The 24,340-nt window shown below is 32.4% G+C and overlaps 2 protein-coding genes and 1 non-coding gene across 4 annotated transcripts; 1 reads left to right on the top strand and 2 right to left on the bottom strand.

Annotated features, from left to right (window-relative positions):
- Window positions 1–28: 28 nt before the first annotated feature.
- Trnar-ucu (transfer RNA arginine (anticodon UCU)) lies at window positions 29–101 on the bottom strand. The gene has a single exon. It is a non-coding gene; the product is annotated as a tRNA-Arg (tRNA).
- A 204-nt stretch (window positions 102–305) lies between these two features.
- On the top strand, window positions 306–4,599 carry LOC134278334 (ankyrin repeat family A protein 2-like). Of its 2 annotated transcripts, none has more exons than XM_062760643.1 (7): window positions 306–608; window positions 2,074–2,138; window positions 2,255–2,318; window positions 2,594–2,659; window positions 2,808–3,031; window positions 4,138–4,285; window positions 4,524–4,599. In XM_062760643.1, exons 1-7 carry the CDS (start codon window positions 422–424, stop codon window positions 4,565–4,567), a joined length of 798 nt encoding a protein of 265 aa, XP_062616627.1. In that variant the 5' UTR covers window positions 306–421; the 3' UTR covers window positions 4,568–4,599. The 2 variants fall into 2 exon arrangements, with proteins under 2 accessions (XP_062616627.1, XP_062616626.1); XM_062760642.1 differs by having other exon boundaries at window positions 2,805–3,031.
- Window positions 4,600–14,764: 10,165 nt separating this feature from the next.
- On the bottom strand, window positions 14,765–17,785 carry LOC134278348 (uncharacterized). The gene has a single exon (XM_062760672.1). The coding sequence runs from the start codon at window positions 17,465–17,467 to the stop codon at window positions 15,491–15,493; it is 1,977 nt and encodes a 658-aa protein (XP_062616656.1). The 5' UTR covers window positions 17,468–17,785; the 3' UTR covers window positions 14,765–15,490.
- Between the last annotated feature and the right edge of the window lie 6,555 nt (window positions 17,786–24,340).

The raw sequence follows: 24,340 nt of genomic DNA, 5'->3' as shown, positions 1-24,340 counted from the left end.
TGAAAACCCAATGGTGGAAAAAAAAATGCATCCACGGCGGGATTCGAACCCGCGACCTCTGGATTAGAAGTCCAGCGCGCTATCCGCTGCGCTACGCGGACGGTGATGATTAGGAAAAATAATTTAAATTTAAAATTCAAAATTAAAAAAGGTAGGATTAAAAATTGATTTAATTTATTTTCCGCTGTAAAGATATTGCTATTGATTTATAAAGAAAAAGTAATAGTGATTCTGTTATCTTCATTTTCATTTTGACGGTCTAAAAACATGATAATATCCGATCGGCTTTGGTTCCTTATTTTAGCGACGCGTGTATTTCTTCCTGTTTGATTTTTGCATGTAAACAAAAGAAAAGCGTACAAGACCTTAAAAAAGGGAATCAAAATTATACAGAGTTACGGTATATGATTGTTCAATAATAATGGAAAGAGTTCAAGAGACTAAGCCGGGGAAATCAAAAGACGACTGTCCGTTAGCTTCTCCGGAAAGACAAAGACGAGGTGCCAGCTCCGGAAAGCGGCAGCCAGTTCCCCCAGCCCTAAGACTAATGTCTCCGTTTGATAGTGACCAGGAGCTGAATGACCTAGAGGTCGCCAGTGTATTAGAAGGTGATTTTAAAATCAGGTTTAAGGTGTCTTGACAACTTTCTCTTCTAATCATAAGCTCCTCAAGAAATTATAGGGAGTGATAAAGAGAAGAAGAAAAGGGCACCTGCTGTTCCTAATGTGGGCTCTATGTTTCATAATTCATGCAGATCATTTTTTCTAAAAGAAAAATTATAACCCCTAAAAACATTATTGTAAGATGTTTTATTTCAAAGATGAAAAATTGGGGGGGGGGAGAAAAACACTACAAAATAAATCACTTTAGGCCATATAAAATTAATCTTTAGAAAATTTGGTCTCATCCCGCCTACTACCCATCTCAGTGCGCCCCTCTGAAAATGTCCCGCCCCGATGTTTTTTATTTTGATTTTTGGGTATTTTCTTGTATTTTTATTCAGTAAGAATTTGGGTCAAAGTTTAAGAGTTATCTCCCGTCTGTATTAAAATTCGAGTGTCGCTATTTATAGCAAAAACGCCATGTGAAGAATGGAGAAAAATCGGCAATAAAAGCAGTTTAAATGTGTAAGGAAAAGATAATTTGTCAGTATAGAGAAGGCAGAGAAGAAAAAATAGCATAAACACATATAGATACCATCACTGGCAGGAGCAAGTATGTAGAGAGATTGTAACTAAGTAAAAATAGACGAGGAAACTCAAGTTATATATAACGATCTCCATCTGTGTGACTTAGCTTTGAAATAAAAAAAATCTACAACATCGTAGACAGACTTAAGAGAAGGGCTAGATTTTTCAGAAGAATAATTATTAGAACATTTATATAGAATTTGCAAAGTAAGAAGTCACGCATACACAATTTATTGGTATCCCCACCTCATTTTGTTCAGGGTGTGCCGTATAATGTGTACTTGTTAATTTGTTAATTAACAATAAATATTTAACATTTAAAGAAAAAAATTTCTTTAAATATTTAAAAGAATATGAAAAGAATTAAATCTATTCATATTTGCATTAAGGTAATGAAAAAAATGTGTACGGGGCGTCCATTGTTTTGTTGATACTTAGGCCTATATATAAATTAACAATTATAAAATATAAAAAATAAAATCCGCCCACCCGCCCCAATTTTTTTGCAAATTAGGATGAGAATCTAAAGATTAATTTTACCTGGCCTTATGCAGACAGCAATTTAATACACTATGTTCGCCCTTCTGCCATTGCGAATATGTACTTCGAAATAACAGTCATGACTTTTGTCAAGCAAAAAGAAAACCTTTTATTCATATTGAGAAATATTTTTAGTATTCCTGTTATTAATGAAGGGCAGTATATGAACATGATGAAATTCATTTAATACTCTTTGGAAGCTTCATTAATTTTGTGAACTCTTGATGTGTTTGCTTATTATTCTGCATACCATCCTTATGGTAAAGGTAGGAAAATATCTTCATAGTTAAATTCTTTCAAATCTTTACTGATTTTTAAAATTTTATTAAAACAACATTTTCAGGAAAACAACAAGGAAATGATTGTTTGTCACCAACAAAGTCAAAGAGACATGAAACACCTTTCAGGGTAAGAAAAATGACTGCAGATCAATATAGCACATGTAATGAATTCTTTTGAAATTTAGAGATCCATTTCTTTGTAGTTACAATCAATAAGCTTGGCATTCTTATCTTTACATGTAGCCAACCACTGTTATGACAAATTTACAAAGAGGAAATGTACAGACTACAACCCCTCTATTTAAGAGTAAGTCAATTATATACAGTTGAAATTCAGTATCTAAAACACTGATACATGTAATTGTATATACATGTATCTCGAACACCATGTATATTTCGAAGTAGATTGGAAGTCCCAACCATTTATTATTTTTATCTCAGATATTTCAAAGTTTTCTCTGTTCCTGTTGTGTTTGAGGTATAAATGAGGGTTGACTGTATTTATTATGTGTTTCAAATTGTGATATTGAATTTTTAATAGAAAAGGATTTATTATGGTAGAAAAATCTTTATTTTTGCCAGATATTTCTCTTCACCAAATGGCAGCTCAAGGAGAGCTCACTCACCTTCACCAAGAAATTAATGAAGGTACATTTGTACGTTGTCAGCTAATTTTGTTGTTTTATTCTTGATTATTTGGTGTTCAAATAAATTTTTGAAATATATGTAATTATGTTTCACTGTTACGCTAATTACATACCACAATATACAACATATTTTTTATAATACCAAGCAGGATGTGATGTAAATAAAGTAGATTCCAATGACATGACAGCACTCCTCTGGGCATGTGCAAATGGTCAGCAGCCAGCTGTAGAGTTTCTGATCAAGTCCGGTGCCGACATTAATGTCTCTGGCAGCCATGGTGAAAATGCTCTTCTGCTTGCGAGCTGCAACGGTTATCTTGGTATTGTTGAAATTTTGCTGAAACTTGGCATGGATGTCAATGTTACTGATGAGGTAAGTGTTTTTCTGTTTTTAGCTCTACTGGTCAGAGACCAGAAGAGCTTATCGCCTTATGCGATAGTAATGCGTCCGTCGTCCGTCCGTCTGTCTGTCTGTAAACAATTTTTCAAAATGCTACTCCTCCTACAGTTTTGGTCTGATTTCAATATAACTTGGCACACAAGTAGACTACACAGAGATACATAATTCTGTGTATCAGTTTTTGATTTTGATGAACTGTGTTACCGTGGTTACTAAAAATAGAAATTTATGTGAAATTCTTTCAAAATACTACTCCTCCTATAGTTTTAATCTGATTTCAATATAACTTGGCACACAAGTAGACTACACTAAGATACATAATTCACACATGTATATCTTTTTTGATTTCGATGAACGGTGTTACCGTGGTTACCAAAAATAGAATTTTATGTGAAATTCTTTCAAAATGCTACTCCTCCTACAGTTTTGGTCTGATTTCAATATAACTTGGCACACATGTAGACTACACAGAGATACATAATTATGTATATCAGTTTTTGATTTCGATGAACGGTGTTGCTGTGGTTACTAAAAATAGAAATTTCTGTGAAATTATTTCAAAATGCTACTCCTCTTACAGTTTTGGTCTGATTTCGATATAACTTGGCACACAAGTAGACTACACTAAGATACAAAATTCTATATACATGTATCAGTTTTTGACTTTTATGAACATTATTGCTTTGGTTACTAAAAATAGAAATTTCTGTTAAATACTCTCAAGATGCTACTCCAAATACAGTTTAAGTCTGAATATAATATAATGTGGCATGCAAGTAGACTATACTAAGAACATAAAGAAACTTAATCAAGGATCATTTTTCTTTTTTTTATTGTTCTGGTAAAGTTTCAATTCCCAACTGCTTAAGAACTTTTCTCTTCCTTTGCTTTAAGTACAAACCAGTAGAGCTTCAGGATGTCAATGTTACTTCTGGTTTTCCTTATTGCCCTTGAATCGTATCAATTCTGGTTTATTTGTGTCATTAACACATATCCATTTTGATTTATTAATCTTATTTGAAAGTAATTTGATTAGTTCATTGCACATAAATATATAAAATAAAACATCACTTTTGTAGATAGGGAATACAGCTCTTATATACGCTGCCTACAGAGGCCATGACAGCGTTGTAAAGCTGTTGTTAGAGTATGGAGCTGACATTATGGCTCAGAATGAAGATAACATGAATGTAATGGACTTGGTTGTGGGTCAAGGAAACAAACACAGTATGTAAAAGTTCTTGCTTAATAAATGTGTACACATTTAGTGTAATTCATGTTTTTCCTTCTATTAGTTTGGCCAGAGACCTGCTACTTATTTTTATAAGTAATGCTTTAAATCAGAATATGCTTAACAGTCAAAATGTTACAAATTTAAATTTCTTTTGTACTCCTTGACAGTATGTTTACTTCATGTATTTTTCCCAACGTTAAAATTTTGTCTTTATTTTTTTTTTTTGTGCAGTACAACAGGTTATTGAACGGCATATGCTTTCATTGTTTGAATGACTATATTTAAACAATGGAGCAAAATAGCTGAATGCCAAATTTCATCTTAAGAGTTTGGACATGTTGCATGCAGTGAAGTAGCAGAAGCTCACAGGAGAGTAGTGGTGCTCTCCAGAAAAGACAGCACATTTTCTTTAGTCTGGACAAGAAGTCAGATATATAGTTAAAAATCTGAAGTCAACTGCATAAAGACATGTAACATCAAAATTATGACAACTTTATTGCACCATACTACATGTATTGTACGTGTATTTCATGAGTCAAGCATACCAGTCAATGCAATTCACTTTCTGTTTTCAATATTTTGATGAATAAAAGAAAACTTATTTTGATTATACCTATCATGAGAAATGCTGTATACAAGGTTAAGTTCACAACTCAAAACTGCATGTATTTAGCACTGCAGTTCATCAATACCAAAATATATGTGATATGGAATAATTTGTGATGCCTGAATTAATTTCTATTTTGTATTATAAGTCAGTGTCATTTCTATTATAATATATGTTTATGTGTATAGCAGGATTGAAACCCAGCAATCCTCAAAAATATACATGTATATACTTTTATGGACAAATTAAGGCATGGGAAGTGTGTGTAAAAATGCATTTTATGTAAAATAATGCATTGTATACATGAATGTATTTGTTAGTACATATATGTGATTGTGCATGTATGTGGGAGAGGACTATCAAAGTTTTTGGAACTTGTGTCCAATCCCTTTGACCAATTGACATATTGTGAGTAAAATATGTTTAAAACACATGTATGTGATTGTTAATATAAGGGGAAATGTAAAAAAAAATAATTAAAAAATACCTATGAAAATAAAGAAATACCTGAAAGTGACTTCATAAAGAAGTGATTGTAAAACATCGTTTGCGGAAAGAGCATTAACTTTTGCTTTATACATGCAAACAAAAAATTGTTGTATATTTAGATTATCTTTCCTTCATAATATTTTATACTCCTTCCAGTGTGGTGTGTCAAAAACATTGTTGGCTCGACAAGGAAACAGAATTTTACACATAATAGTTGTTGAAAAATTAGAATTTGCATTAATATAACATGTAAAGTACACTGGAAACGCACATATGAATAATTATGAATTCTATCATTGATTTCCAATATATGATAAAAAGTATAAAAATACGATCGCGAGTACATCCAAATACATACATTCTCACCCACACACACCTTCAAACATACACCCTCATCGCATACCCAAAACAAGTTAAAATTCTCGGATACAAAAATTATAATAATGCTAGATCCTGTTTTTTGAAAACAACCAACAAGGCAGAAGCTCGTATTACTTGATTTACCATAGGAAACTTAATAACATGACATCCAACTTCAAACCATAGCCAAGTTTTCCAGAGTTAGCGGATGGATCCTGATATTTATATTTAATTTATACTTGAAAGATTATTTTATTTACTGTTCGAAATAATGGCGAAATGAATTTTCATCTTGAATGGAAGATGGTGCATTAAGTGCAAAACTTTGGAAAGGAGACAACGGAATAAACCACACGCGTGACTCGAAAACAAAGTTATCTTTAATGAAAATAGATTAATTTGATATTAAATGACTTGTTTTATACCTCAGGTTTAATTTTGAATTATTCGTATATATGCTTTAGACAACAGGCAATTACTTAAAATCTTCGACATAATTTCCTAACGGTGACGACAGGACTTCCATGTCTGATGTTCTTTGCCAAAAGTGAAGAAAAATTCATTATTTTTCTCTATATATTTCATTGAAAACAACATTTTGTAAAATCACTAGCGAATGGTTAATTTTTGTCCAGTTTCATTATTTATTTCATTACTTAAACCAGAAAATGTGTAGAACTTTATCTTTTTTAAGGTCAAAATCTAGTAAATGAAAGATGCCTACAGATTCATCAAATTTGAGAAATTAATAATTCCTTTAATTATGCTTTACAAAATAAGGTGTTTCGAAGCATAATTTGTAGGTAAACAAGATGAAAAACCATATTTTAAAGTAAAGCCGTAAAGTACGGGAAAAATAAAGTTGAAATGATTATGACACCATAATGGATCTAGCTGCAAAAAGTTAGTCTAAAGTCATTTACTTGATCTTAACCTTAAAAGATCAGTACATATTCAGTTTTTAGTAAGAGGTAGTTCATCACTGAATATCAGTTCTAAAATTCAAGATCAATGTTGAGTATATAAGTCATTGTAAGTATGTGACTTAAATTTTCATGTCGCACTTAAATTACAATATTTAAAAAAAAAAAAACATCGTTGCTGATCAGGTAAAAACTGTTGTTTTTATAAACTACAACAATTTCCTAGAATATTAAGAAATTTGTGGAAAAAACCTGTTAAGAATTGTCATATCAGTGATTTTACAAAATGTTGTTTTCAATGAAATACACAGAGAAAAAATAAAATTATCTTTACTTTTGGCACACAGTCTGTGCGTAAACCATTATGCTGTCTTTTGGATTTACTGCGTGGGAGTAAAATACAAAAAAAAAATCCATCTTGCATCAAAGCTTATAACATGACAATTTGTTTCTCTGACAAAACAGACTAATGTAAAATCTTTAAATTTGGAACAGTATACTTGTTATATTTTCCACTTGAGTCTGTTTTTCTTCCTACATATAATCTTTTGTGTGAAAATTAAAACGTTTCAATAGAATAGATAAATAGTCTGTATTAGATAAAATAGAAAACAGGGAGGGAGACTTGACAACAACGGAAAGAAAAGATCAAAGGGGAGGGGGTAAGAATTTTATATGAAATCAAATGTAGATGTAACGAATATGTTACAAAATTTAATCTTTAAAACTTTCGAATCAGTGTTATGGATTCGACAGTGAACGTTTACTAGCCTCACTCTAGTTAAGTTAATGACAGAATTTGCACTTTCAAATTTGAGGAGAAATTGAGGTCCTTCTGAATAATAACATTGTTTAAAATGACCATGATAGGTTGAAAAAAATTTCATTGCAAGATTTCCAAATTGGAAATTTTATAATACATGTATCACTCCCGGATTTATTCCTTTTTATCAAATAAATAACATTCTAAAATTGATGGAATTAGCAATTTAATTATCTTTCCATAAGAGGACATATTCTTTCTTTTAGATTATGAAATAAAACGCGTTTTATTGTTTAAATCCCCTGAAATAGTGGTTACTATTTCCCACAGAATATATGATGGACCTACAAATTAAGTTTAAAAAAAGAAGAAGAAAAAAATGTCTCATTAAGCGAAAATTTACATTAAACAATATAGTATTTTGTTTTCCGGAAGGTATTATGCATATTAGAATTTAAAAATCACAGCAGGAGTTTACCTTTCATAAATGAGATATGAACCAAAAAATTGACCACATCTAGTAATTAATTTGTCGAGTGGCAAACCATGGAACAATGGTCTTTTGTTTGACACTTACAAATTAATTTTAAACAAAGGTCGGTGTATAAATCTATTTTAGATTAACTTTTACTGTTAAACATGTACACATGTAAATTCATTAACGGCGAAAACGATATGGAAAGGGCTCCCGTTCATAGATCTATGTTTTTCCGATTTTACATATTAAACGGCGTATTCCCTACAGATTGACCGTCTGTTTATTATAATGGTTTAAGTACCTTCTTTGAAATCGCATTAAAAGCATACTTTAAATATGTTTTAACATTATTTCCTAAAATGTAAAAATAACAATTTAGTTAAAAACTTAAAAAAATATATATTTTGTATTCAAATTTTAATGCTGAATAATTATATTATCATGAGAATTTTAAATTAAAAACATGTATTACTATGTGTCCCATGTCTTAAACACTTTTTATTGCATGATCTAGAGTTATACTTCTACATGAAAGTGTTAAACAATAGATTTTGTGAATGTTGGGGAGTTAAAGCAAATAAAAGCAGATCATCTACATAAATGTACATGAGAGAGAGAATTCAAAGACCCAACATTTCAAGCTCAATGTCTGATTTACCCTTTTAAAATATTTTTTTCAGGTCATTTACTTATGAAAATAAAAACACATAAAAAGCATAGGGGATAAACTCCCTCCCTGCAGTAATCCTACATGAGACTAAAGGAAACCTAGATATTGCCTGGAGATTTTACACGCGTATTAATAAAATACTATGAAATTGGATGACAACCAGTATTTTTCTCTGTACTTCATTTTATACCATAATTTTCAGTTGTTTGGATTTTTTCTCTGACTATTTTAATAAAAAGGTTTTGGTACTCTAGAATACAACAATATATATAGCCCCTTTGTTGACAAAGTATCTCGTTGATCGTTACAGTGTTATCACTAGCAGCATTAGATGTTGATAATTTCTGTTGAAAATTGAATTGAGAATCTGTAATGATAGTATTTACACATGACCACCATACGAGCTCATTGCACACCCCACTTGGTCCATATTTGCATGCCCCGCTCCCGATTTATATTGTTTCAATGGATTTTTAAGTTTGATTTCTGTTTGTTTTCTCCATGTACCACTACAAGCTAGATTTAATATGTAAAAAAAAAAAACTAGTAGAAACATCGTATCAAATTACTGTCCACTGGGAGGGGGAAATCCAGAAGGTAAAATGCGATGAAAGATACTTCATATATGATAAGTTAATTATTAAACTCTCTGAAATAATGCACACATTAAATACTACATTTAATAAATTATGCGAATTTCTATATATCTCCATATTCGGAAGGTGTGTCTTGTCAACAATATATGGAAATGACTCCAACTGCACAGGAACTAGATAGAGCTATATGTATAATGCTTATGGATCCAAAACAACACAGAGTCAATAAACTCATTCGGTGTAGGTTACACCTTATATGATAGATAGCAATCATGATTATGATGACTGAAACTATGGTCATCTGATCATAAAAAGCTTATAAAAACAACGCGGTATGTGTTGATAGAAATATATGATTGGTAAGGGTAAAAAGAGTGACAGTCGCGTAATTAAGAAAAACTATGTCAGTGGGACTTGTCTAGACCAGCTGTGTAGTCAAAAGGTCTCATTTCTTCTTTTTTCTTTGTTTGTAGACTCTTTGTTGCATGTAAGATATTTCATGCGTTCTCTTTTATTTTTGAACTTGTATGAGGTGATGTTTGAACCCTTTTGTTCATAAGTCAGAAAAAATACAAAGGTTCACATTAATTTTCGAAGATAAAAAGATGTCAGAACAGAAAGTTGAACATTTTGCGCTTCAAGCACTCTTTTTGTTTCTGATCTGCAATATGCTTGATGTCAAACCGTTATCAATTTTTCAATTACAATTAAAATCAGGGGTCCGCCTTACAAAGAAACCACGATTAAAACCAAAAAAACTTTAAATTAATGGATTTCAAAATCTTGCAAAATTATTTTAATAAATAATTTAGGGTAAATAGGGTATATACATGTAAAATTAAATAGGGTATATACATGTAAAATTCCTTGAATAAAGTATCTTTATGAATTCTTTGGAGAAAGATCAAAACCATTTTCAAATAATTGTAAGGTAGAAAGTTATTCAAAAATGACAAATCGGTCTAAGACGAAAGTTTTTGTAATAGGGGGTCTTGGATTCTTGGGGCCCGTTTACAAAAGAACTTACGACTAAGACCAAAATTTGCTTCTGCTTATAACTCTTAAAACTTAAAATTTATTGAAATTAATTTTGAAATTAAATGACGTTTTGACGTTTAGCGTTGCTAAACGGAACGTGGAAGTTATTAATATCAATTATTAAACTTTCATATATGTCTAAACATTGTTGAAAGAAAGCGTTTTAATTTTGGTTCCATGGGTTTGATGCAGTTATAGCGACCAACCCTTTTATGTAAAATATTGGAATAAACTTACTCCTATGATAAATTATCGTACTGGTAGATGGAATATTTTTAATTAATAAAGTAATGTATTAGACTAAGATAAAGTTATTGAAAATATCGCTTGCATGTAAGTTAACATCGGGGATTCATGCACGCGAATAAAAGTTGGTTTACAGTATTTGAACAATTTTTCAGATGAATAGGGTATATACATGTAGCTATAAATATAATAGAACCCTAGTTGAATAGGAAGTATCTATACACAATTATAAGTATCTCAAGTCAGCAAATCGTAATTGCATGTACGTAAGTCGTCTTCTATCTTCTTATATACAGAAATATCATACAATAAAACTTTTCCATGAGTTATTTCAGGAAGCAATAGGAGATTTTTATGCAATTAGACAGTAATATGAATAATATTAAAACTATGATTATATTATTTTATACACTAGAAATTAGAGCAGTATAATTAAAAAAATAAAATTATAATTGTTTTAGCTTACCAACTACGTGTTAATAAAGATTGTGATTTTTCATATAATTCTTCATACTAGAATACTCATTACTTAGGAGTGAAGGTATTAGTATTTCAACCCAGTCTTCTTTATTATTATAATTTAATAAAATTGCAATCAAATTGCCTAAAAATAAGGAAACATTCTGAAATTCTCAAGAGATGGCACTATGTTATTTTCAATGACTAATCAAAACCCAAACCATAAATTCCCAGCACTGTATCTAAATAGTCTGTTTTAATATTACAAAATAGTTTGTGGTCGTCGTAAATCATCGAATTAAAACGTCTTCAAGCAAAATGGTATATATTAGTTGCTGGCCTTAAATGTTCTTCTATATTTCATCTTATGTGTTTATGTGCAAACTACATGTAACTGCTTTAATTTGTGGCAAGAAAATTGATTAATTACAAAGCAAGTGCAGTCTCCGACTATCACATCTGCATGTGGTCGACAGCCTATTGCACATCAACTGCATAAAATTATTTTTGGAAAGTTTTTTTTAAAATTAATTCATTTTTTAACAATGCAGATTTCTTAATGGTTTATAGACTGGGCTACTAAAAAGGAAATAATTTATATGGTTGGGTTTCAAATAAAAATAAATTTAGTCAGTGTTCTTTGGAGGTCTTTTTTTTTTTTTCTTGCATTTTTTGTCCATTCTCTTACATGTATTAAGTAAATGTTAGTGTTCTGCTTGAAAACTGTAAAAAAAAAAAAAGAAAAAAGTTCTCACTCATTTTGAAAAATTATTATCATTTTGATTTAAATTTTTCGAATTGTATAGCATTTAAAAAAAATATTTTTATAATTTTTTATAATTTTTATTCATATCAGAATATAAGTAAAAAAATGATTCAATGATTCCCAGCTACATGTTATTGACTAATGCTTAATATAATTTTATTTTCTGACCGATTTTTGATTTCGAAATTTCGCAGCATGGCTTGAAAGCTTGATGTATTTTTGTCTTTTATGTTAACTCTCTTTCATGAATTTTCTTCCACCTCAATGGATTTTAATAGAATTACAGTTCATTTTGATGGAATTACAGTCCATAGTGAAAGGATTCCTGTATCGCTTATGCATTGTTTAATAAATCCTAACACATTAAAAATGCGCAATGTTCAACTTTGCCTAAAGTATTTCACGATTTTATTGACATATGTACATTTGGGAATCTTTTATCATTAGAACATCTAGTAATTAGTAAATATGAAGTAAAAGATTCGTGGATTCATCGAAAAATAAGCTAATTACCAGAATTAATTTATGTGGCAAATACCTTTTTATGGTCAAGGGTTATAATATTTAAATTGCTTTGTTTGCGATGCTATAGGTCGAGCAAAATGACGCAATTGCAATGTACAATCTGCCAACCAAAACAAGGAGCAATGTTGCAGGTTAAAAAACATGCAACTAGATTGCATCCAAATCCTGCAGTTTTAAAATTTGCATCCACTTATATTTAAACTCTTGCATAAAATATTGCAAATAGACATGTAAAGTATTCATAAATGTCAAAAGAAAAGAGTTATTTGTCAGATTGTGTAATTTATCGAGCACGTGCCCGCATCTTCAGACATTTAATTAAAGCAATTTGTACGAGCAGATGACCTTTCAGCTTTTATGAGTCACGTGATTAATAATTTCATTAAGAATAGAAGAAACGGAAGACTTTTTGAGGTTTGTTTTGCAACTTGTACAGTAAGAATGATTAATGTAAAATTGATTCTTAAGACTTTGAATTATTCAAAAATCATCAAACATTTCATATCTCTTTCTTCGTATTAACCTTTTTCTTCTAATAAAAATACGAGACGACCTTTAAATCAACTGGTTGTTCTTATTTAATTCAGAAAAGTGACACAAATTTGATAACCTGGATAATTTTTTCGAAAAAAAAAAACAACCTTGAATACATGGACATGTTCATGACATCGTTGTTTTTGTGATTTCTAGACGATACACACGGCCTATTTGTGCAAAACATGATTTTTTTCGCTTTCATTAACGCATAAATCCTCCTACATAAAAGTATAAAGATGCTGTATATAAAATGGACAGATCATTCACTAGACTAAATATATGCTCATGAAAAAATAGGGATGTCTTTAAGTGCATGACTAAATATTATGAATACTGGACAAGGATTATCTCAGAATTTATAATAAATTGGTATGACATTACAAAAAAAAAACCTAACCAGTTTGGTTTTGTTTGTTTGTTTGTATATTGTCTACCATCCCTCTCGGGAATTTTTCACTCATATGGAGACACCACCATCTGCCGGTGGAGAGCTGCAAATCTTTGCCCTATACTCGGCATGCACTTACGGCATTGAGCATTGAGGAATCTTTTTCGTACCATCATCTACTGCGACACCGGACTTCGGTTTATTCGGTCTCATCCGAAGGGCTGTTCTCCACATCCCTCAGTGGGATTCGAGCCCGCGACGTAAGGATAAACTCCTTAATTTGCGATTCTAGAGCAGACGCTCTAACCACTGCGACAAAGTTGGAAATGCATGGTGTTGTCAGGTTTTTCGATACATACTGAAATAGAACTAAACACCGATGGAGGTATACACATCGCTTCTTGCCATTTATAATCAATTGAATTCCTTGCAATCATGGTATGACTGAAGGAAGTTCTATGGTGTCTGGTTATTCATTGTTTAAGTAAGAGTAAAGGCAAGAATAGGTTACTGTGCATTTTTCAGAAAGAGTTTTCTATCATAAAACGTTAATAGCAACTTCTCGGGGGCCTTTCCGACTAGCGGAAAAACAAACTCGAATTTATTTCATATTTGCATTTCTTTTTTCATTCTGAAATCTTCTTACCCTAAGGGTACCAGGTTCTGAAATTTTATTATGTTCCAAGAGTGAATGTTTTATATAATTATAGCTCATCGAGATCTAATCTTTTATTATTTAGTAATACACGGGTAAGATTTCTCCAAAAATGTCCTTGTGTCCAATGCTTCAGGCCTGTGTGTCGAGCTGTTTCTGTTGTACAAACACACAGTTTCGGGGGAGCATGCTTTTTAGTTTTTAATATTAATTAATTTTATTTCATGCCATCCTTTAAGTAAGCAAACAACTCGAAAACAACTTCATGTAAATCTTATTTTAGTATGAAAATATTATTCAATCCTAAATGATACCAAACCTTCACTTCTTGTGTCTTACAAATTTAACGTTTTCTTCTATTTTAGGCCAAACAATGACAGAACAGGTTGGAAGCAATTTGGTCAAGGAACAGCTCATTGCCGGTGGTTTTCTAATGACTATCACTGACAAACAAATGACTTGTGTCATAATTTGTGACATTCTGACAACGGTACAAGGATCTTACAACTAAAGGTTTGCCAATAAGCGTAAATTATAAAGAAAATACATTTTTTATCCATTTTTTGAAACCGCTTTTCTTAAAAAAAAAATCAATTTGTAACTGACTTGTTAATAAAATAACGTCAATCTAAACACGCTATCAAAGCATGGTAAAACGGTCAAGATCTAAGTGCTGACGAATAATAAATTACATTTTCACGAAATCGTTGATTTTCACGATCGTAAATTTCAGTAATAAGTATTTTGCTTTTGACGTTAAGTGTCGTGGTTGTTAATCATTCTAATTAAACTTTAATCTTTTCGTGATGAACTATGTTGAAAAGTTAAAGATATTAACACATACGTTATGAATACGAGCGGGTTGAAAATACATTTTGAACCTTGTGCTTTGTGTCTCTCTGTACCTTTTACTACAATTAGTTTAATATTTATACAATTAACGAGAGTAATTTGAATTGAACGACAAAAAGATGGTAAGTATATAATTTTTATTATTATGAATTCTGTTACTCAAATTGGCAATTAAACACATTCTGACATCAAACATTGGAAAACATCCATTCACAAACACCATGTTTTGGCAAAAGCATCATAAAATGGTTCTATTTGGCACATAATCTATCATCGGTCGCACAACTCGGTAAATTATTTGCATGGCTTCATGATAGAAAGACATTTTTAGCATTTTGAATGACTTCAGTATACATGGTTATCAAACTTTTAATGGGTTTCGGTATTTAGTCTGTCTCGCCAAAAAACATGATAGCTATTAAAACTGCTCACATTTTTTTCCATACACACTGTACACCAAAAAGGCACAACTGTATATTCAGAAAAGGCGTTCAAAAACGAAGGCAGATAAATATAAATTACATGCATAGTATGAGGAATCTCCCATCAATCACATACATTCACACTAATCACAAACTGTCCGTGGGGCTGACTTGCAAAACAGAAAGATCATAACATTTTTTCCATTTCAGACAAAGAAATGATAGAATAACTAAAAAAATATATTGGTCCCGATATGTACATACATGTAAATGTATACTTCATATAACTTAAAAATGAAAGCACTTGAGGTCGGTCCCTGTTTTTGACATCAAAAACTGAAAAAAAGGTATGAGGCAGGAAATCATATGGAAAATAAAAAACTTAACTTCAAAAGTCCTGAGAAGTCTTTTTTTATGTTTTTAATCATCGATGTTTTGAAGAAGGAATAATTTCTCGCCAGGTGAAATATGGTTTATGTTTAGATCTAGATCTCTGTTGCTTTGTAAATGATTCTTTCTCGTTTTTTCGGAGTTCTTGTCTTTGCTGTTTTAGTTGTTTCTCTTCTCTTTTCCTTTGATTTTCTAGAATTAGGCGCTGCCTACGCTGGTATTCTATGAGCTGTTTTTCTCTGAACAAATCAACCCCAGCACTTCTTCTAGGAGGAGATGGCGGTTTATATGTAGTTGGTGGAGATTCCGTTGATGCTGCTATTTTAGCTGTAGTTACTGAAGGAGGTTTAGTAGAAACAGAATAAGCGACCATGTACTTGAAGTCATTCACGTAAGGCACAGGTTTGTTCCACCAACGGGAGTCTCTTTGGAAAGCCGCTTCAGGCAAACGTCGAGATCCCAGTTGCCCCTGCTGCCAAAAGGGAACAATTTTTGTTTGAGTACTAGAACTTTGTTTCTGTTGATTTCGATTTAAAATTTGTTCCCTATTTGAGAGGTTTGATTTTGTAGATGATTTGTTTCTTTTTGATTTGTGCTCCCAAACTGGGCGTTTTGAATTTGTAGATGACTTACTTGCCACTCGATCCTCTTGTTTATTAAGTTCCAGGGGTGTTTCATCTACCGGGGTATCTAGAACATGCGCATTTGGGATTTCTTCCGTGAACGGACTTTGGGGAATATTGTTTGAGTGTCTGCGAGGAGGAGACCACCAATCTCTGTTAGCATAATCAGTCTGACCTTGAATCAATTCTAATTCTCTCTGCTTCTTTAAGGCTATTTCTATTTGTAATTCTCGTTGTCGTTTTAACTCGATTTCTCTTCGCATCTCTGCAATTTTTTGGAGACGTTGTTGTATGTACATGTGCTGTTTTTCCATGGGAGATAACCCCATGTGGCGTCTGTTGTTCGTTGTGGCTGTGTTAGCTTGTTGTTTGTTTTTTACGTGGTCACATTTCCATGGTTCAAAAGAGTGTAATTCAGATAGTGGTGTTGGGTTTTGGAGCCATCTGATTGTTTTTTCTACAGACACAATGTATACATCGTCCATTTTTAGTAAAGTATTTATGAACCTGTCCATGGCGTTCAGTCGATCTGGAATATAAAACCAGGACGGATGCATATTGATCCCAAACGGATTTCTTGAAGTGGTGTAGTAACTGTTAAAGTTATCCATGAGAAACTGGTAGGCGGAAGCTTCGTTTGGTGGTGGATTATTGCAGCCATCAACGTAAACGCAATCATATTTATGCTTGTAGTCCAACAAAGAAACAACCGGTACTTCCCAAAACCCTGAGTGACGCCTCTTGGGACAAGGTTTGACTTTGCAGTCGTAGGGCCAACCAAAATCAAGTGTAAAGGGTGTGGGTGCTTTATCGGTTAATTTTCTTTTACTGAATGTAAGAGTAGCATCATACAGGTATCCCAATTCCTTGAGTTTTTCGGGCTGCATGTCACCGACGGGCTCTAGAAATGGGCTTCTCCATCCTACAATCTCGTTTTCTGGTATTCCGCCGAACTTTGCGAGATTCCTTTTCTGTTTCTTTGCCTCTTGCATAAAATTGGAAGTTTTCATATGGCTATGTGTTACACTGTGGGAAGCAATTTCCATTCCTCTCTCGTAGAAATCTTTAACATTTCGATAGATAGTGTCTTGATGTGAAATGAACATTGTCATCGATATTGGACAACCGTTGGGGTTCATTCTTGTTTCGTTAAAAAGTTTTCTGTAAAATTTTGAGGCAGCATCAGTTAAGGCATCATCAAAAGTAAAGTACACAATTTGCGGTGTGTTTTTCAATGGAATTGGTAAATTAAGCTCACTTCGGCAACAGAAGCAGTCAGGGGCTTTGCACGTTTCATCGTTTTGACATTTTACACAAGGGCTTAATAGTTCCACCACGGTACATATTCCACACAAGAAAGCAAGCCTTAAAACAGTTTTCGTCATCATTTTTTTCAGAAGAGTTTTAGAATCTTGATCCACTGCTTATTCACTATTACAATAAAGAAGCATTGGCTCGACGGATATCCTTGCTTAACTCCAATTTGAACAGTTAATTTGACTAAGAAAAAAACCTAAGCTATATATTCCAGATATAAAATCTTAAGTCCACACTAGTCCGACTGTTCTCTTTGGACGTTGAAAAGCAAAAGACTTCCTAATATATTCAGCTGTCAGCTGTAGTCAAATTACGTTGAAGGCAGGGCGCTTGTCAAGAAAACACTGCTTATGTATGAGTTCTCTTTATGCCTACAGGCACAAGGTTCCCTGTCATAACGTAAAATGAAGAAGAAGGTAATTTTCGTCACCTTTTATAAATCTGGTAAAAAAAATACATTAATGTATTTCACTTTGTAATTGCCTGCATTAAATTAACAGCAGCCCAGATGCCCTTCTAAATTAGCCAAGATTGACGTTATGAATTGTTCAGTAATGAATACAAGGTTTGTTAATTGAAGATTCGGAAAATGAATAATTCATCATCTTTTTAATACCTTTGATGATCAAAACATAAACTGTTCTTATTATGATAGTTTGACATACAAAGATTGAGTACTTGTGGTATATTGGAAATTTTTCATTTTCAGACACAAACATTTTTATCTCATCAATCGATACATTGTTTTATATCTAGAGTGATGCAATACAGAAATTTTAATTGATAAACCACGGAACATGCTTTCAAAAATCTGGATGCTCTTTCAGTTTTTTTTAAAAATTTATTTTTAAACTTGAGGAAGCTTTGTGGACTTATCTTGAACTGATGTTGAGATCGACTTTCATGTAAATGAACAGTATAAAATATTTTTATTTGCATATTCAACTTTTTGGAATCAATTATAAACTCTCACGTCAACAAAACACCTGTTACAAAATGAATTAATATTAATACATTGCATCTGGTATACTTTAGTTGATTTTTTGTAAAATAGCATCAATTTTAATGCGACGATAAATGATAGTCTGCTACAAAAGTAGTTTTACATGTACAATACCAAATACACATTTGGATTAAACAATCATGTATGTATATAGTCTCTTTGATTTGGATACTAGTGGCATCTTTGATTTGAATTGCATTTGTTTGGTAGATTCAAAAATTATACCCGATAGTCATTCAACTTTTTAGAATTTTTTTTTTTTTTACTTTTTTGATAAAATGCGTTATTGACATTTTTCTCGTATCACCAGTAACCAATTTAATGAATCAAAATTTTTTTACGTACATCATATATCTCCCAAAAATATAATAATAACTGTTACACAACACAAATTGTACATGAACATCACTTTAACAAGTAACCCCTTTTTTTAAAAAAAAAATTAAATTTTATAAAAATAGATTCACTCAGAGCGGAAGTTGAACAAAAAATGGCTCTTGACACGTGAGTGACATGTCTAGGTAATAAATAATAAGTAGCGACGGTCTGAGCGCTCTGATTTGTCATTTAATGGCATTTATTTATGCATATGCGCCTGATTGTTATCGCGCATCATTATTATTTACATAAAACTTTAAATCCTTTTCTAGTATAGTCCAGAAGTTTATTTCCGGTTTTGCATTGAGGAAGCAAAAACTTTCACTAGGTGGCGTTTTTATAATGAAAATAGTATGGAATATGACGTCATCTTTCAAGTGTGTGCTTCCAGTAATGATTATCTTGATTACCTGTGCAGACTGTATTTTACATTCAATCCCAATGATGCAGAAAAGAAATACCAAGAACACATTTTGATTTTCACTTTTTCCTAGCATTTTTTCACTTTTTTGGCGTCGTCTGCGTGGCGCAGTGATAAGAGCTTCTGGGTCTAGAGAGAGTCGCGGCGTAAAGAGATGATGGTTGCGTCGCGGGTACGAACCCCAGTGGGGGACGTGGAGAGCGGTCCTTCGGATAAGACCATATAAACTGAGGTCCCGACTCGCTGTACATGTAGGTGTTGGCATGAAAAAGTTCTTCGCTGCTCAATAGCCATAAGGGCCGATTATAGGTAGATTGCATAGGTATCCATCAGCAAGTGGTGACGTCTCCATCTGAGTAAAAGTTGCGCGACAAGGACTTCAAACAACAAACAAAAAACCTTTTGGGCATAACCAATCATCACTTTTATTGAATCGCAGATCAGGGTGGTGATCAAACACCCAAAAATGAATGGGGTTGACAGTCTCAACAACATGTTATATAAGGAACAACGCATTTTCAGTTATGTTTTCGGTTTTTCGTAAGGTGTTCAATAGTGAGATTAAAATTACTTCTGTGCAGAAATCTGTAAAAGCATATTGGACTTGTCCAGTTGCTGACTACATCTGTATGTCATTCTCAAAAAGCTTCACCTGCACCTGATTGCATCCCTCCATCAAACAAATAAAAAAAAATAAAACAAATAAAAAAAACTCCTAACCATCGATACACAACCCAGAATGTATTAAAAGGCATAAAAATAGAGTAAATGAGAGTTGTTTGTTTAAAAAACATCTCCTCAATATGAAAATGCGTCAACATAGAATAATCTGAGACAATAAATAAAAAAAAAACAACTACAAAAACACGTAATTCCTTATATATTATAGCTGAAAAGTATAAATTGTAAACGGTTTCACTCATTTATTTGTTTTCGTTGTTCCTCAAACGTCTTTCCGACCAATAATATATTTTGGTGATTCTGTTGTAAATTACTTTAAATTTTCTTTTTAGATAAATGTGTTAGGTTGAATGGTAATATTTCAACTGTATGACGTTTTAATATGTATTTATAAAATGTTTTTCTTTTTATTTTAAATTAAGTCATTCAACTTTAAATGATAGAGTAATGACCTTATGAAAAAAATATATAATTATGAAGAACACTCATATTTGTCAAATTGATAAATATAATATAATAAACACGTTGAATCCAAGGCCGTCTAATTTGAGAATACAGTTCCAAATATTATTTTCATTAATTAATTTCAATTGACCTATTGCTATCTGTTTTCGTCCATCGTCGTGCGTTGTGCGTTAACATTTGAACATTTTCAGCTTCTTCTCTGCAACCGCTCAACCAATTTCAACCATCTTGGGCATAAAGCATCTATGGTTAAAGGGGAACAAAAATTGTGAATTTCATGGTCCCTGCCCCCCCCCCCCCCCCTGGGGCTGAGGTGTGGGGCCAAAACCACTGATATTAATGCAGTCTTTAAAAATCTTCCTCTTTACTCCTGGACATCAAGCAATCACACTGTTGGCATGATTGTAATGATCATGACCCCAGGGTCAGGGGTTCTGGTGCTAGGGCCGGGCTAAATAGATTTTATAGTGAAAATGCATTATTTATCTGGAAACCTTCTTCTCTGCTCCTGGGTATCAAATTAACTAACCAAGTACATAGTTATGTTGAATAAGGAAGCCTCTTCCAAAATTGTGAATTTCATGGCCCCAGGGTCAGGAGTTCTTGTGATAGGTTGGGGCTATTTTGATTATATAGTGAAAATGCAATAATTCTTTGAAAATCTTCTCCTCTGCTCCTGGGTATTAAACCAATGAACTATGTACATAGTTATGATGAGCAAGAATGCCTTTTCCAAAATTGTGAATTTCATGGCCCCTAGGTCGGGTGTTCTGGTGTTAGGGCAGGGCTCTTTTGATTATATAGTGAAAATCCATTTAAAAATCTTGTTCTCTGCTACTGGGTATTACACAAACTAACTAGGTACATAGTAACCCGGTATATTCAAATGAACCAGAATGCCTCTTCCAAAATTGTGAATTTTATGGCCCCAGGGTCAGGGATTCTGGAGTTAGGGTGGGGCTCTATTGCTTATATAGTGAAAATACATTAATTCTTTAAAAATCTTCTCCGGTCCTGGGTATTAAATGAACTAACCAAGTACATAGCTTTGTTGAATTAGACTGCCTTTTCCAAAACTGTGGATTTCAAGGCCCCAGGGTCAGGGATTCTGGTGTTAGCGTGGGGCTCTATTGATTATATAGTGAAAATGCAAAAAAATCTTTAAAAATCTTCTCCTCTGCTCCTGGGTATTATGCCAATGATCTAAGTACATATCTATGATGAAGAAATGTTCCTCTTTCAAAATGATCAATTTCATGGTATCTGGGTCAGGGGTACTTAGGGGGGGGGTACCTGGTATGAAAATAAATTGATGCTTTGAAATCTGCTCTTTGGTATTAATCAACCATTAATGATGAAATAAAATTTATGATACAATTTCCAAAATTTTGAAATATGTGGCCCCATGGTCATTGTTTCCTGTGGGGTGGTATGCACAATTGGTTATAAAGTGGAAATGCATTCCCTCTTTGTTACCCTGATCTACCTCTGGGTATTAAGTAATCAAAGTAAGCATGCTAAGTGTTTAGTTATGATAAGCAATGATGCCTTTTTCAAAATTGTGTTTTTCATGGCCTCTTGTTTAAAAAAACGAACCAATTTAAATTGTTGGAAAGTTGTTACGTGATACTCATGTGACCTATAAGGCCCTTGGGCCTCTTGTTTTATTATTTAGGTATGCTAAGCTAAGCATTTAATAACGTGAATCTACAATGATTTTCTTATGAAATAAAAAAAAAACATAAAAATAAACTTTTTTCGCAGTTACATTTACAGTTCCAAAATGGATATAGACATTCAGAATGTATTTAAACCTCAAAATCGTTTATACACACAAAACATTTTATACATATGTATGTTGGTAAACATTTTACATATGTGTATGTGGGTGAATGTATATTGGGTTAATATTCTTCACATACGCACTACATGTATTGGTGACACATACATATTTGGTGATGTTTAAACATTCTGCTTGACAATATGTGGAGAAAATACGTATGGTTTGGACATGTTTTACATACTCATGGCTTTTTCTTGATTTGAGAAGTTTGATAATACAAGAATTTTGACATAAACAAAACTACAACACAGACAGTCTACAAATATTTTATTCGTACGTATGATCTATTTATGAAGGTATTTTTACCATCTTCGCTCTTAGTGGATCAGAAACCCTTGGCTATCGAAGACGTATGTTAATACAAAATAATGAAATTCTAAGAAAAAAATTATCTGCGAGGTCCTAAATCAGACCAACAGGAAGGGACTTTACGTGAGCTGCAAATGAAAAAGAGGCAAAGATGAGATGGCATGAAAAATGGATATGAAGTCTGCAAAACCCCACTTCCTGAAAAAATCACCAATGCAGCAAAACCACAGATTAAAGGCCACTTATAGAAGAATACAACGGAAGAAAATGACGATATTTGTAATTTGTATTTAGAGTTCATCATATTTTCCCGACCAATATATATAAAAAGGTTAATGATATAAATCACAATTTTTAATTTATAGTGGTGTGTGTTGTACTTTCACCTGGATACGATGACTATAAGTTACTTGTCTGTATCTAAGAAAAAGTCATTTGACTGAAATAGGATTTACATGTAGAATGGAAGAAGGAAAAAATGGAATCTTGAAAAGATATATTTCCTTACTTCTATGAAAACTGCATTTGCTGAAATATTTTTGAAATGTTTATAAATTCATTTTTTACCATAATTCATAAATAAGTAGCAAAAAATTACATTATGCTATTAAATTAGGGGTATATTGAGCTTGTATTCAAAATTAATCCGCATAATTTCAACACTCAAATGCGATATTAAACTCTTTTTTTTTTTTTAGAAATGAAGACTTTTTTTTTTGGTTTTAACCACAAACTCTGCAATTCACACCCAAAATGTGTAACGTAAAACACCTCTATATTTCTTTGTCTTTTTATTGTCTTTTTAAAAATCCCTATTTGCTTGACAGTAATGGCATTATGATGTATAGCACCTATTTAATATGCCGAAAAATAAATCTTCTGGTTTTTTATCTTGCAAGGATAACAATCTTTTAATATGTACTTTTTGTACACTTAAGCATTAAGTTTTGCTGAATATAATATTATTCTGTTTCATGTGTCGTTTATATCTGCTTTTTCAAGGGGAAGATGGAGAATTTTCATCTGAATTCCGATTACACTGATACGTCATCTGATTCCCTGTTTGAACAGGAAGTGATAGTATTTTTTTCATGGCTCCCTACAAGCTTGAAATTATACTGTTAACCTTGGATTGATTCAAACATTTATATGCTGTGCCATGCTGATTCCTTTGCTCTGAAAATTTATCAGGCTTTTTTTGAATCAATGCATCCTTTCAAAGCTAATACCACCAGATAATTATATTGAAAACAATGTAATACACATGAACCCCTAATCGGTGTTGTTTTAGCTTATTACAGTTAATTCAAATGCTACATGTGTAGATATATGACGCGTTTCAGGCTTTTTTAACGATTTTGATATTTGAAATTTTCCAGGCTTTCAAAAATCAAATCCGTGCAACTACCATGCAAGACTCACAATGAGAGGTTCTACCATTTCTATGTACTAGTAAAAAAACGACGATCGGTAGGGATGCTCACTCCTCCATGGCACCTGATCCCATCTCTGATGATTTGGAGGTATATGTCTATTTTGTAATGTTTAATGGACTTCTGAGCTCGAATACTTTTCGTTATCTCTATATTTTTGACCGAAAATAATTTGCTGGACTTCGGATTCAGTCCTAAACAACATTTATTGAAGCAAATTAATAAAAAATCATATTACATATAAAGTGAAAAGAATAATTATGTTAAAGGATTCAAACTGAATTTGCTTATACATCGTTACAATCAAAGGGAGTTTAACCTCCCCTCTCCCACCCCCAAATTTACAGTTGTTATTTTTTGTTTAAACCACATGCTCTGACATAGGTGCCAATCAAAGGGAGTTCTAACAAA

The sequence above is a fragment of the Saccostrea cucullata genome, unplaced genomic scaffold, assembly GCF_032062105.1.
Source record: "Saccostrea cucullata isolate Sc308-1 unplaced genomic scaffold, CSIRO_AGI_Scuc_v1 ctg300, whole genome shotgun sequence".
In the NCBI taxonomy this organism is placed as follows: Eukaryota; Metazoa; Mollusca; class Bivalvia; order Ostreida; family Ostreidae; genus Saccostrea; species Saccostrea cuccullata.
The sequence above is the reverse complement of the archived record's forward strand: the minus strand, read 5'-3'. Positions and strand labels throughout refer to the sequence as shown.

Excerpts from the sequence above, each read along its gene's own strand:
- LOC134278334 (XM_062760642.1), top strand. The coding sequence starts at position 422 with ATGGAAAGAGTTCAAGAGACTAAGCCGGGGAAATCAAAAGACGACTGT. Across the intron at positions 609-2,073 it reads GGTCGCCAGTGTATTAGAAG|GAAAACAACAAGGAAATGAT; the intron begins GTGATTTTAAAA and ends CAACATTTTCAG. Across the intron at positions 4,286-4,523 it reads GGGTCAAGGAAACAAACACA|TACAACAGGTTATTGAACGG; the intron begins GTATGTAAAAGT and ends TTTTTTGTGCAG.
- LOC134278348 (XM_062760672.1), bottom strand. The coding sequence starts at position 17,467 with ATGATGACGAAAACTGTTTTAAGGCTTGCTTTCTTGTGTGGAATATGT.